The following is a 14,745-nucleotide window of genomic DNA, read 5'->3' as shown; positions in this document are numbered from 1 at the left end:
GTTCCTATTGTTCTATCTCCTGTAATAATGAAAAAGAAATTTTTGTTTTCATTTGGACGAGACAAAGTGTTTTCACTTGAATGGAATGAAGAAGAGCAGCAGAGGACGAAAGGATGAAGATGAATCCATATGAAAAAGTTAAATAGTCAATCATATTTAACTATTTTACAACATTCATATTCAATAAATATTGAATTTTGATCATATTACAAAATGATTAGTTGAAGTTTCGCTAATAATGGTGCTATTTGATTGTAATTTTAACTTTATGATGTAATTTATTTAATCTGTCATCATAGGTCCATTTAATTGGTAAAATATGGATTTAATTGTCTAATTAAAGACTACTCTTTAACTTCAATTAATATTTCATAATATTTTGCAAATGTAATATTTAATATAAACTTTTTACATAAAATCATTATTTCAAAATATAAATTATTTTACCACTCCATCGTGGTCAAATATTATGGACTTATACAATATTAATTGATGATGAATTATAATATCATTCACAAGCCAAACCAATCAATAAATTCTCATTGTGTATTGGCAATTTCGATTCAAAATTCTCTTTATGCCTCTTAACTCATACATTTTAAATTCTCTCTTAGGCTCTTACTCTTTTCCAAATTGTTTGTGGTTGAAGATTACTAGAGAAGATGATAATTGCTTTTGAGGTATCGGATAATGACAAATATTGATCAACCAGGTAGTCTTCCACCCACATCTAAGTGGAAAAAAATCTTACTAGCAAGAAGTTGTACTAGTTTAAAACAAAGACTACTCTGATTAAAAATAATTTGGCAGATTCCCCACCAGAAGATAAGCTATTTTTCTAAGCATCTTCACTGCAAAGGAATTGACAGGACAAGATGAGTCAAAGAGCAACATGAACAGAGTCAAATTGGGTTGGTGAATATAAATTCCAAAATCCTTGAGGAATGGGAATGGCAGATTTTCCAGACTAGAAATCCAATCACAAAAGGTAAAATTAATCCAACACCATACGAAACACCCAAAAATAGGACAGAAAAAAGTTAATCACACTTTTTAACATTATTCTCAAAAAAATACCACGTCCATGGTCGAAAATGAAATGAAAACAAAATGATGACAAATTCACAGTGGATTCATGGCATCCATATATCATCTAAGTATGAATAGGCCAACAGAAAAAGGGCGGTTATAGATGATAATCATGTTGAACAGAGCCATTTACTATACAGTGGAGTTTGTCTAGCGCTGAGCTGCGAGTCTACGAGGGTTGATGCGGATGCGGGCTTTGGACACCTCCGATGATAAGAAAATTGGCATATCCTTTAAACTGGGAAAAACGACGTCGTTTCACCGTTGTCCCAGCCTAAGATATATCTGTTGGCTCCCCAAAACTGAAAAACCAGAAGAAAACTCGAACTTTCAGTGTCATCAGATGAATTAAGCCTTCTTCGATGGTGATTCTGGCAACACTACCAGGTTCTTCTAGCCTCTTCTCCTCTCTCCCTCAAGGCCCTCCTCCAAATGCCTCCACCACATCAACACCTCCTCAGCCGCCCATCCCAATTCCCAAATACCCACCACCTCTCAAATCCCAAAAGTCCCCAAGACCTCCAACTAAACCCTCCACTCCCGCCTTCAAAACCGTTCATCACCGTTCCAAATATTACAAGCCCGTCTCCGATGGCGTTATCGCATCGGATGGTGACCGCTCCGTCGTCATCGGCGAATCCGGCGTGTCATATCTCCTCGCTGGAGCACCATTCGAGTTCCAGTTCAGTTACTCCGAGACCCCCAAAGCTAAGCCCTTGGCAATCCGGGAGCCGGCATTCTTGCCCTTTGCTCCGCCCACAATGCCAAGGCCGTGGACTGGGAAGGCGCCATTGAAGAAATCCAAGAAGAAGATTCCACTCTTTGATTCCTTTAATCCGCCTCCGCCGGGAACCAAGGGGGTGAAGCGTGTGGAAATGCCAGGGCCGTTTCCGCTTGGGAAGTTTCCCGTGGAAGGGAGGACGAGGGAGGAGATACTCGGAGAGCCATTGAGCAAGGCAGAAATACGGATGCTTGTTAAACCCTATTTGTCTCATAATCGCCAGGTTAATCTCGGTGAGTTATCCGTATTTTGAACTTCAATTTCAGTGATTCATGTTGCTTTTCTTCCTCTGAAAATTTGTTGTAGGTATGAGATTGTAAAATTATTGTTATCTAGTTAGTACTTCCATTGGCTTAATTACATGCTGGAGTTTTGTTGATTTTTTTTTGTAAGTAAATGAAAATATATTAAAGAGAAAAGAGAGTATGCACGATGTATACATGTTGGAGTTTTGTTGATTGTTTATGATTGAATGGTGTAGGAAGGGATGGGCTAACCCATAATATGTTGGAGTTGATACATTCACATTGGAAGCGTCAACGAGTTTGTAAAGTTTGGTGCAAAGGTGTTCCGACAATTGACATGGATAATGTTTGCCATCATCTTGAGGTTTTCATTTCCAACACTATATCTAATTGTTCTATCTTGAATGTCTGCAATGCTCCTTATGTGTTAGCCATGTATGCATGCTCTTGGTGTTTAAGCTTCTGTGTAAGAACTTCTCTATGGTATATATCACTAAAATAAATGTTTCAAGCCACTCATGGCACAAGCGGAGCCCTTTCTGAAATTTCTTGTAGAGGTAGGAAGTCAGTTGTTCCTCTTAAACCCTGTTCTTTCACCTGGCCAAAGTCTTGCAGGATAATATTTGTTGTATATTTTCATGCAAATAAATGGATTATAAATGTTTATAAGGATCTTGAATTACTCATAATAACTCACCTGGTATTTCCTTTGTTGATACCTAATTTGACTGAGACTTTTGGTCCTATGGTTAAATACTTAAATTGTCATGATACACAAGATTAATGACCTGTAGAAGTCATGCAATTAGTAGCACCATACTTATATTAATGCCATACATGCTCTAGTAATCCTTGTGTTGATTGTTTTGGCTACTTTGATGCTACTTTATCAAGTCTGCCACTACTTTTATTACTCTAACAAAGGAGAGATGGCCCCTGATATCTTCTACTCATCTCAAGGTAAAAGCATTCACATCATGGGGTGAATAGAGGAGGGCTCCAATATGCTAATGTGGCATGAGAGGTCACTTCCCCATTTCCACCATTTCATCTTGGTGGCTTCATTGGCCTCTTCTTATTCCATTAAAAAGATATCTCCAGTAGTTGTCTTCATACTCCCCCAAAATGATCCTAACTCCTAAGAGTATGTTTGAGAGTGTTTCTATTTGAAAAGCTAGAAAATTTTGGGAGGATTAATCATCAAGTGCTTCTCTAGGAAGTACTGGTGATTTTTCAATTTTTTTAAAGTGCTTTCTAAATTTTTTCAAATGCCTTAATTTTTCCAAAAGCACTTTTTATACTAGAAATGTTTTCTAAAAGCACTGCTAAGTGGACTCCAAGTGTGTTATCATCATAGAAAAATATCTCTTACATGTATTGAAAATGCCTTGTGGCATAACACCTAGATGCTTCTTGTTTACTTAAGTTTCGTGCATAGCCAAAGGAAACCTAGTTAAGTTTGTTACCCAGTTGCAGTGGGCTCCATCGAGTGTATGGGATGGTTTTTATTTTGGTGGCTAGAGTTGGAGGTTCCCCCAAGTGGGATTGTGCCATATATTATTGAGTAGGTCTCAAAGGGAACAAGAGAAGGGGTAGACTATCTCTCGGGACATGTTTCCATACCACCAGATCTTCGTCCTGAAAGATCAATTGATTATGCACATGGTGTCATTTTATTAATCCATTTACACACGGTGTTGTCGTATTGGTTCATATGATTTATCAATGTAGTTGATTTTTATTCAAGAAACTCCTACTAATTGGCTTTGGTATAACTAACTCTTCGTTTCAGAAGCTCATTCTTTGAGTCTGCCATTTGGGTCTATTGTCATTCTCTCCAACCCCTTTCAATTCTCACTCCATTCCATTGTTCCCTTGAACTAGAAGACCTCACCTATCATGTGATTAAGGTCTCCTGAAAAAAAATCCCATAATAAACACCCTGTTTGAAGTTTTTAACTTTTCTGTTGTCAATGTGCCATTCCAGCTAATAATCAGAGTGAAACAACATCCTACATCTCCATTATTAACTATGAAAATTAGATAAATTTTTTGTTTGGTTTGCACTTTAGTGTTCTTCACAATTCCAGGAAAAGACTGGGGGTAAAATCATTCATCGAGTTGGTGGTGTAGTTTATCTTTTTCGTGGCAGAAACTACAATTATCGTACTCGTCCGCAGTACCCAGTGATGCTCTGGAAACCAGCTGCTCCTGTTTATCCAAAACTCATACAAGAAGCCCCAGAAGGATTGACAAAATTTGAAGCTGACGAGTTGCGAATGAAGGGGAAAATCTTATACCAATCTGTCGATTAGGTAAATCATCCACCACTGGTTCTTTACCAATTTATTTTGCCTGGATTTGAATATCACGTTAAGAATTCAAATACCATTTTATTTTGTTCTCTCTCACACACACACTTGATAGAGTGACATATTCCAAGCATATTACTTTTTCCTTTTCCTAAACATCCTGTTTTTACTACCTTAAATTGCCACATATTTGGCAATTGTTTTCAGAAAAACAAAAACAAAACAGGTGGACCCAAACATGTTTTTAGCAAAACTCTCACTCTTTTGGAAACGGAAACAGTAAAGCAGGAATGGAAACCGATGCCAAATATGCCCTTAATTTTTCAATTGTCATTGCACCATGTAAGACATGGTCTCAACTGATTGGTATATTCTATTCTGGGTAGCTACCCTTTTGCTTCAGGTGACACTTTAAACTTCTGAATTCAATCATGCTCTCTCCCAGTTATATGTACTTTTACATATCAAATCAATGCTTAAAATTTGTTACATGTTAAAAGTGGCAAGGGCCTAGGTTGGGGATGTGAGAGGTTCCAACTTCAGGTCTTAGCAGGGAATGAAACAGAGTTACCTATAAAAACATAAACAAAATAAAATAAAATATGAATTTGCACCATCATGTGGAAAATCATTTTGCTCAAAATTTCTTTTCCAGTCCTACTAATATGTATGCACCCTTACTGAGCTCAGCTTATGTTATGTTGTCCATTACTAGTAGGTGCATTCTGATTACATATTTCTCTAGAATGCAGTGAAAAATGGAGTATATATTTCCTTAGTGAAAGATGTGAGGGATGCTTTTGAAGGAAGTCCATTGGTGAAGATTGACTGTAAAGGGATGCATGCAAGTGATTACAAAAAGATAGGTGCTAAGCTTAAGGTTTGTTTAACTTTCTGTTCTTGTAAGTCATCAGAGTGTTTAGACTGAAGGTTTAATTCTTCACATGATTGACTGGATTGATTGGACAAGATTTATATTCTGAACCCCATAGTTGCAGTAGTTTATTTATGCTTTGTTTTCAGCTTACACGGTTGCCGCTGTCTTCTAACATTTTTCCTCTCAACCCTGGACAGGAATCGGTTCCTTGTGTGCTACTTTCTTTTGATGATGAACAGATATTAACATGGAGGGGACATGGTTGGAAATCAATGTACCAAGGAGCTCCTTCTTTCCTCATTCCTGTTGTTGCTGATGTTGCAAGTGGCTTGGAAGGTTCAGGTATGCCCTAATTCCTGTTTTTTGGGCTTCTTGTCAGATGTCACTACTTGCAAGAGAAGCAGTTTCCTGGAAATTGCATTCCCAAGGATAATATTTTTGAATTTGACTGTTTTTCTTTAAAAGATCCTAGCTAGTAGGGCACTTTCTCTATGGAACGCTCCTTTATTCTCCTTTTCTTTATTTATCAAGTTTTTGAATCATAATTTTAAACTTTTGTATCTGGGGAAAACTTCTTTTCATTTGATAGAAATTGTTCTCACACTCCCAATAAGATATGGTGTGTTGTTATAAGAGCAACAAAGAATTGCAGGAGATTAAAAACATACCATTAGAAATCATGCATTTCATCCTTTTCAGTCCAAAAGGATTTTTTTTTTCTAGTAACACTTGTCAATCATGCTTGATTGTCAAGCTGCCTTTGTCCATTGTTCCATGCCACTGCTTGATAATATTTACGACCAGATGACTCATACTACCATGTTGTAGCTTGGATTCCATTTTGATGGTTCCATGTCCCCTTTTTTCTTTTCTTGCTTGTTTGGCAGGCGTTCCCAAGAGCAACCATCATAGACTGGATACTAAAGCAGTGAGCGCAAGCCCTAAAATGATGTCTCTGTGGAAGAGTGCAATTGAGTCGAGCAAAGCATTGTTGCTGGATGAGATTGGTCTTGGTCCGGATGCTCTTTTGAAGGTAGTAGAGGAATTCGAAGGCATTTCACAGGCCACCGAGCACTCCTATCCAGCTTTAGTGATGTCAAGTGAAGATGGAACTGGTGGTACAAAGGCAGAGCATGAAGGTTATAATAGTGAGGATTATAGTGAAGATGAGATGTACAATGATGATGATGATGAATACTTGGTGAATGAGTCATTGGAAGAGATGGAATCACCAGTTCCACTGGGTTCCTTACCTGTTGATCTGTTAGCTAAGCAGCTTGGTGAGGAATGAAGGTGAAGAGAAAGATGTGGTGCGGTTGGCTTGGGATATCTTGTTCCTCGTTATTACCATAACAAGTGTACCGTAGAGTCTGGAAGATGATCAGTTAAGAAATGGTAAAAGTTTTGGGGTAAGAAATGCAAATGGATTCCTTGTATAATTGTATTCGTATTGTATAAATTTGGATAAAAGTTTAACGATGAAATGAAATGAAGGAAATGTCCCATACTTTGATGAGTACCATTAGTGTTCAATTTGGGCAATTTCAGTCCAACCCTGAACATTCCTTTTTGCAATTTGGGTTGGATTTGGGGAAAAAGTAATTAACAAATTGAATTGGGATTGGACTTAACTCTTTAATTAAATAATTATATATAATATATTATATTTTTTCTAGAAATTATTAATAATTAAACACAAAATATATGACTATGACTAAAACACCGAATACATGCCTATAGGAGCATGCGATGCATCAACACACCAACACATGTTTCCAAACACAACCACTGTAAAACATTACACTACTCACTGCAAAACACTGATTAGATAACACCACACGGGAACAAAAAAACCACCAGCAACCTTGTTAACCAGCAGCCCAACCTAAGCAGGCTACCCAACTTCATTGCCATCACCATCCTCTCCATTTTCACCACCGTCGGCCTCCTCCTCATCACCATGCTCAGCATTTTCACCACCTTCATCAACACCAGAATCATCCTCAGCCTCAACCTCAACCTCATTCCCACCTTCATTGCCATCATCATCCTCAACCTCATTACCACCCTCATCGTCTTCCTCTTCCGCTTCCTCCTTCTCCTCCTCATCAGCAACATTGATACCATGAATATTTTTGGAACGATGCTCTAGCAAGTTAATCTTTCTTGCAAATGCATTATAGCATTTAGAACAAACATGGTGCCATTTCCGATGCAGGTCGGAATTGTGGTGCTTAATGCCATTAGAGTTTTCAAATTCATCACCACATTTTAGACATTTGTACCTATTATTAGGATTAAGAAACTCAATATGCTCCATATTCAAGTTGTAACAAGAAATGTGAATTTCACAAGATATATATAGTTAAAAAAAACAAAATGCTAACATGCAATAATGCAAAAACTGTTTATCATGCAAAAAATATGACATTATTCTAGAATAATAAAATTTAGGTAAAGTAAAAAATTTAGATTAAAAGTATCATATTGTTTCTAGAATAGTAAAATCTCATAATTAAAAATTAAAACTCTATTACTTCTAAAATAATGAAATTCCATCACATTTGAAATTACTTTAGGTTAGATTAGAGAAAACTAATTAGACAATTGAAATTAAATCCAATCCTACCAAAAAACTTTTAACATAATTAATCTGTTGCAAATAAAATTTCTTATTGTAAGTACACAACTTTTTGCCAATAACCACTACAACAATAAATATATCTACCAACATATTTGATTACAAAAATAATTACTTTTAATTTTGCATAAATATATCGGTTTATAAATATAATTTAAAATATTTTTAGAATTTTCATAATTTCTTTTAATCGTATACCATATCACATAATGCCTTTTATTAATAGTAATATATCAAACATTCTAGTACTTTGTAGTCCTTTTTTAATACTTCATTTTGAAAGGAAAATTGTAATCGATCAATATTATATTATGGAAATATTTTAAACATATGAAAGTAATTATTTTCTAATAATTGCTTTTTGAGAGAAAATCACGAAATATCATTAATATACTATTGAAATGTTTTATACATAATTATTTAATCTTTTCTTAATTTTTTATATCAAATTATAGAAATAAATATTAATTCAATTTATATTTCACTCCTTTATATGTTTGTTTTAGAAAATTGCCATCTCTTGATGAAATAGTTTAAAAAAAATTTCATAATTTCTCTAGCATTATAATTTTTATTGTATAATGCAAGTGTATAAGATAAATTGTTTGTAAAAGACAATATTATTTTTAACCATGATAATATTTTTAGGATGCATCTTCTAATTATGTTCAAAAATATAATGTAAAATATTTAGGTTAATTCAGGTTTTATTAGACCAATTCACCCAATTTGCACCCATAGTTTTCAACTTTAAAAAAAAAATTGCATAACAATAATCTTATATTATATATATTTTTTATATTAAGAATTGATAAAATCTAATATGCATAATAAAAATTGCAAAATATGTATTGCTAAATATTTGACACAAGCACTGGATTTCACATTCTTAATTTTATTAGCTATCATATAAATTTAATTTATGATTATAAATTAGTTGAATACATAATAAATCATTTATCATAGAGTCATACAAATTCTAAAATACACCACAAATTTTCTCAACCTTCAAACATTGAAGTCTATGACATAATTGGGTTTTTGAGTTCCAAAAACCTTATGCACATAATAAGAGGGTAATCCCCACTAAAAAAACAAGATTAGATACTTAAAATAAAAAGACAAAAATTATTACAAGAAATATAAAAGGTTAAAAAACAATTATTATAAGATATAACAACGGTAGTACAATATTTCAATGTAAAGAAAGTTCAGGTCTCATCCAAAATAGTGGAGATGCCCACAATTGAGTACAACGAAAAATGGGCTTAAAGAGATGAGTTTTTATGTTAAAAACTCCCATATCATGGCAACCATATGTATTTTCAAAGTAACCTTCCTTATAGTCATCCAAAAAGTAGATATGATTGCTTTTAAATCCATCAAATTTTTTAGTAGATATCGAAATAGCTTGGTTATGCCCTAATAATAGGGCCTTCTCCTTTATGTTTTTTACTAGCTTCCACTTCTTTTGATCGAAGTCAAAATTATACACCTTAAATGTTGTTGTTTCATACCGATATGAGAACTTCCTTTTATCCGAATCCAAATCAAATACCTTAAAACCTGTTATTTCATACCGCAACTTTAAAGGATCTTCTTGATCCTTCAAATCCATATATCTCAACACATATAGAAGGCAGTCGGATGACTCTACTAAATATCTATACTGAAAGTATCCCATCTTAGGGAGTAGTGCGAATGGTATAACCCTTGGATCATCGCCAATATCACATTGTACAACTTTCGACCTTCCTATTGCATAAAAATTGTCCTTATAATATAAGAGGTCCTTATATTGAATATCATCACTTTTTAAAGTAATCCACCGCTTATCACCCGGTTTGCAAAATGCCAATTTGTTATAATTACTATGAATAGCCATAATGACACAATTGGCATTTGAAGGAGAAGGAGTAGAAGACAGAACAACCTTGTTCAAGAAAAATTCAATTGGTGTTTCATCAAGGTCAGGAGGAGAATCTTCAAAAGTTATTGCCGGAGGTAGATCGATTTGCACACCTGAAATCGGATTTAAACAACATATTTCATAAGGGAAAGTGTGATTTATTGTGATTAACCACCCATTCCATGAGTTGCAACACCATTTATCGCGCATAGCTGGAATTTGAATTTTATAAGCCTTCTTCTTAAAGAAATCATAGAGCTTGTGAGCTCCATCATCCTTATTAGGAGGCAGTAACAACATCGGACTCAAAGGTCTCAAAGGCTTGAAGACTTGTTGCCTTGCCTCCAAAGCAACCAAACCCCAAAACCTACATACAGTTCCAAACCGAATTATGTCTCCCGCATGTTGTAGCTCATCGAAAATTAGCTCTATTAATTCTTTTGGTAACTTACTCCAATCAGTATAACTCATTCTGTGGAAAGAGAAAGAAACGAGTATAAAAAATAAATAAAGAGCAAGAAGTATGTTTGTTACGTATCAATACGTTCTTGGGACTACTCCATTGTGTGGATTTTATTTAAAATAACAACTAAAAACCAAATACAGAACCTGTCAGGGCTGGATTTCTGCTGCAGTGGCGACGGTGCTACTGATGAACAGCGATTGCAGCGGCGGGGCTGATGATCAGCGATAACGAAGAAGGATTACTCTGAAAGCAGAAGAAAAATCAAGACTCCAAAAGGCTTTTTTTTGTTTCCTCCACCTTCTGTTTCTTTCTCTCGTTTTCCCTTTTTATTGTGTTTCTTTCCTTCCCATCCTAGTTTCCCGATTTTCTAAATTTTATTATTTCTTCATTCAATTTCCATAAAAATAGAGAATAATTCAGTCCCAAAATCCCAAAATTTCTTTTTTAAAAGGAATCGATTTGATCAAAAGTTTTAGAAATTTCTTTCCCTAATAGATAGAATTTCTTTAGGGGTAAATTCTGTATCTTTATCTCTTTTATTTTATAATTCTAAAGAGATATTAGTAAAAATTATTTGTGTCAAAGTTAAATGGGATTAAAATATTATTTAAAAAAAATAAAATTGTAGACCTTCCATGATAAAATAATAATTGAAATAAGAATTTTTTTTAAAAAAATTAAATTTTTATTTTTTATATAAGAATATCTTTCCATTTGTATAGTTTCTATAAAAAAAAATTATTTTGTCAAAAATGGTAATGATAAAATTATTGATTTTTAGAGTAGAAAATTAAAGGGAAAGGTAAGAATGAATTATAATTAATTTTTTTATACTATTATAAATTCATGATTTAAGCATTGTGAGATAAAATATTGAATTTTAATCATATAAAAACAGGTAAATTAATATAAATCAAAATTCGAGAACATCCTGCTTTTTGGATGGGCAGTAAATTCAAAGAAATCGGGTGCTAACTGCTAACAAACGAGTCCTTACTGGATACGCGTTTTAATGAAATTCTCGGCAAACTGGACTCCCTCCTAATTCAAAGCAAAAACAGGAAAAACAAATAAAGTAATTCCTCTTTCTATCGCATAGAAGTAGAACAGGGGTAAAGGGTTCTACGCTCAATCTTCATTCCTCCAACCACAGCATCTCATTTGAAAAGGTAATTCAATTCTCGCTCATACAATTCATTATGAACCGTAAACATTCTCACACACCCTTTCTTTCCCCTTGGAATTGACGGGTCTTACGGGAATTGGAAAGGGTTGAGTCCATAAGCGAGCTGTACTTTCGTGTATGGTGGCTGTGATGGGATTTTGAGATATGGGTTCCTCTCCCAATTACTATTTATTGATACTTCTTTCTTCTTGTTCGATAATTTTTTTTGGTTTGTTCAGTGTGTTGACTCCCGTTATTTCATTTTTGTGGGAGGTTCTATATATGATTTCAATATAATTCCATATTTTGCAGCTGTTTTTTTTTTTTTTGATAATTTGATATTTAGGGTTATTCCTCTAAGACTTCCCTTGGATTCGGTGTTTTGACTATAACTAGATGCTTTCATCCGGCGGAAATTCGTTTGTGGTGATGGTTAGGGTTCTGTTTTTCCTGTCATTGACAAGCCTGCCAGTGTCCTTTGTAAACAAAAAAGCCATATGCATATTGTTTGAAAGATTTTCCTTTTTCTTGCTCTTTTTTTCTTTTTAAATCTTTTTCAGAACTGTGAACATTTTCCATACACCTTTTCTGACACATCATTCATTTGCAAATTGTCTGTATTTGATTAAAGTAAAGCCAATACAGTATTTCACTTTTCCTTCCGGAAGAAGGATGTGGACATGAATCAGTGATTTTCCTGAAAATGGATTGACCAGTTCAGCAAGTAGAACTAACACCATGAATTTCTTGACAGGATCCTCAAAGCATTCCTGGCAGCCAATCATGGCTGACGATACAACCTCCTTAAGTTATTGGTTGAACTGGAGGTTCTTCCTCTGTGCAATTTGGCTCTTATCAATGATGATTGTAGCATCAATATTAGTATGGAAATATGAAGGTTTCAACAAAACAAAAGCCAGGAGAAGAGAAAATCAGAAAGAAACAGCAGGGTCTCTGTATGAGGATGAAACTTGGAGAACATGTCTGAAAGAAATCCATCCTGGTTGGCTTCTTGGTTATCGAATGATTGCTTTTATTACTCTATTCACATTGCTCACTGCCAACATCGTAATTGATGGAGGTGGTATATTTTACTTTTATACTCAGTAAGTTATCTACCTTTATTGGTTCATCTCTATACTCATAAGGTGGAAATGATGTGCTCATCGAACAAATCCCGGTTTGGAGAAATTTCTTATGAAGTAAATGGTGTTTTTCTTTTCTGTTTTCTTCTTCTGAACAGGTGGACGTTTGCATTGGTCACCATCTATTTTGCGGTATAATCTTTTAACTGTTACAGCCTTCTGGGCTGAATCTATCTATGTATTGTAGTGTAAAATTTGATAGAGATATTGGAATTTGTCCTTTGTTTTATTCTATGGACTCAAGCAACTTGATTTTTTTTTTCCTATTTAAATCTTCTTGTTCATAGATGTTAAATAGGAATTAATTGTTATTCTGTTGCCCAGAGGTGTGTTGAGTCCCAAAATAAGAGTTGATTTATTTCTCAATTTTCTTATTTTGGATGGATTTTTTGTTGTATACTGGTTCCTTAATTTTCAAGTTTTCAGTGTACCTCAATTATTTTTGTAGATGTTGCTTATGCTCTCATCCTCAATTTGTAGCTCGGAACTTCTTGCTCCATTTGGGGATATCGCCAATATCGCAATAAAGCTGGTATTGATAGGGTTGATTATGAGGGTTGGGATGCAGAGCAAGGTTCCTACATAGCTCCCACACTCAGGGAAAATGCTAATACATCCAACATGTCCAAGAACTTTGGTACCTATGAGCAATCTCATGTTCGGAAAACTGCCAGAATGTGGATTTACGCATTTCAGATTATCTTTCAGGTAAACTTTCTCCCAATAATAAGATGCCAGTTTTATGGGAAAACAACAAATGAAAATTTCTTTGCTCCCTGGTTTCTTTTTCATTTCCCAATATTTGCTTATGAATTACTGTATTCTGTATGCTTGATCTCATACATTTGGAAACCCAAGTTAGTAATTGGTTCATTTTTCTCTTCTTTATAGTACAACAGATGTTGATGGAGATCAGTGAGGCCAGAGAGCTGGACCCTTCTCATTAACTGAACCAAGTTGTGTTTTATGTTGTTTATAAATCTCTATTTTTGTATATTACATGAAAGGCAAAAAGCAAAAAAAAAATGCGGATGCACAAAATTTTAATTTGCTCAAATAATGAACTTTATAACATTTTCATGAAAAAAATAAGTTCCATGAACACTCATTCTTCATATTTAATATTGCAATTTGAATTCCAGATAAATCTAACTTAGCAAAGAATTACATTTTGGCAAACTATAGAAGGATAAAACCATATAAATTTCTATGCCTCCTAATGCAAAACCATGTAGTTCGTTAAGCACAATCATATAACTAGGTTTTATTGTAGGCTATAACAGGGTTGATATGTTGGTGTATGTTTGCATTTCAAAATTTGACTTACAACTAATGTCTCAATCTTGCTAGCTTTTATGAGTTACAAAAACCAAGCACTCATAGTTACTGGTAGACCATTAAATTTTGACGAACTTCCATTTGAAGATATTGAAGTGCTTGGAGCCTTGGACCAAGGGGCATTGCAACACCAAACCTATGAAATATGGATAAACTTGATAGAGTGCGGATAAACATCAGTGCCTGTGATTGATTATATTAACCTTATGACTGCTAAACCTTTTCTTGCAGTCATACTCTCATCTCTTATATTGCTCATACACATCCTGATTTTTTATTGCTGAATTGATAGTTTTGATTGTATTTTCGCTAAAGATTCTCCATTTCCTTTTGGTGTTGAAATGAAATTAGACATTAAGAGTATAATTTTGTTACTGGGTGGTTGGTTTCAATACTTAAGAAGGCAAAATGTTGAAAATTTTCTTTGTCATTGGCTTTTTTTTTCTTTGGTGAACAGATGTGCGCAGGTGCTGTGATGCTCACTGATCTTGTCTTTTGGCTTATTCTAGTTCCATTTCTTACTGGCAAAAGTTTCAAGCTGAACTTTGTAAGCATAAATTCTTTAATCCCATTGGCTTGTTTTGTTTCTTTGTTCCAGTTTCTTATTATTGAGTCATAATTCTGAGCTTCATCGGCCGAGAAAAATTAAATAAGCACAATAAAACTTGGAAATATTAAACCTCTTCTTCTTTCACCTTTTCTAACAAAGGTTTTGTTGAGAAAACCTTTGTAAGCATAAATTCTTTAATCCCATTGGCTTGTTTGGTTTCTTTGTTC

General features: G+C 34.4%; 2 protein-coding genes and 1 pseudogene across 4 annotated transcripts in view; 2 read left to right on the top strand and 1 right to left on the bottom strand.

Moving 5' to 3' along the window:
- LOC100244799 (uncharacterized) overlaps positions 1–14,745 on the top strand; it is a 30,172-nt gene that overhangs the window by 9,962 nt on the left and 5,465 nt on the right. The window contains exons 1-5 of one of the 3 annotated variants that reach the window (XM_002263959.4): positions 11,259–11,489; positions 12,240–12,591; positions 12,729–12,762; positions 13,111–13,338; positions 14,426–14,515. The exons of 1 other annotated variant lie outside the window; for it this stretch is intronic. In XM_002263959.4, coding sequence (XP_002263995.1) covers positions 12,269–12,591; positions 12,729–12,762; positions 13,111–13,338; positions 14,426–14,515 — 675 coding nt within the window. In that variant the 5' untranslated portion in view covers positions 11,259–11,489; positions 12,240–12,268. Of the gene's footprint in view, positions 1–11,258; positions 11,490–11,596; positions 11,622–12,239; positions 12,592–12,728; positions 12,763–13,110; positions 13,339–14,425; positions 14,516–14,745 lie in introns of those variants that run through there. One more of the 3 variants, XM_019220097.2, reaches the window with a different exon arrangement.
- Positions 1,236–6,823, top strand: LOC100253363 (CRS2-associated factor 2, chloroplastic-like; annotated as a pseudogene).
- On the bottom strand, positions 9,129–10,668 carry LOC104879715 (putative F-box protein At5g55150). The gene is made up of 2 exons (XM_019220085.2): positions 10,464–10,668; positions 9,129–10,326 (listed from the first exon to the last, which is right to left on the bottom strand). Exon 2 carries the CDS (start codon positions 10,323–10,325, stop codon positions 9,141–9,143), a length of 1,185 nt encoding a protein of 394 aa, XP_019075630.1. The 5' UTR covers position 10,326; positions 10,464–10,668; the 3' UTR covers positions 9,129–9,140.

The sequence above is a fragment of the Vitis vinifera genome, chromosome 1 (genome assembly GCF_030704535.1).
Source record: "Vitis vinifera cultivar Pinot Noir 40024 chromosome 1, ASM3070453v1".
NCBI classification, from domain to species: domain Eukaryota; kingdom Viridiplantae; phylum Streptophyta; class Magnoliopsida; order Vitales; family Vitaceae; genus Vitis; species Vitis vinifera.
The sequence above is the reverse complement of the archived record's forward strand: the minus strand, read 5'-3'. Positions and strand labels throughout refer to the sequence as shown.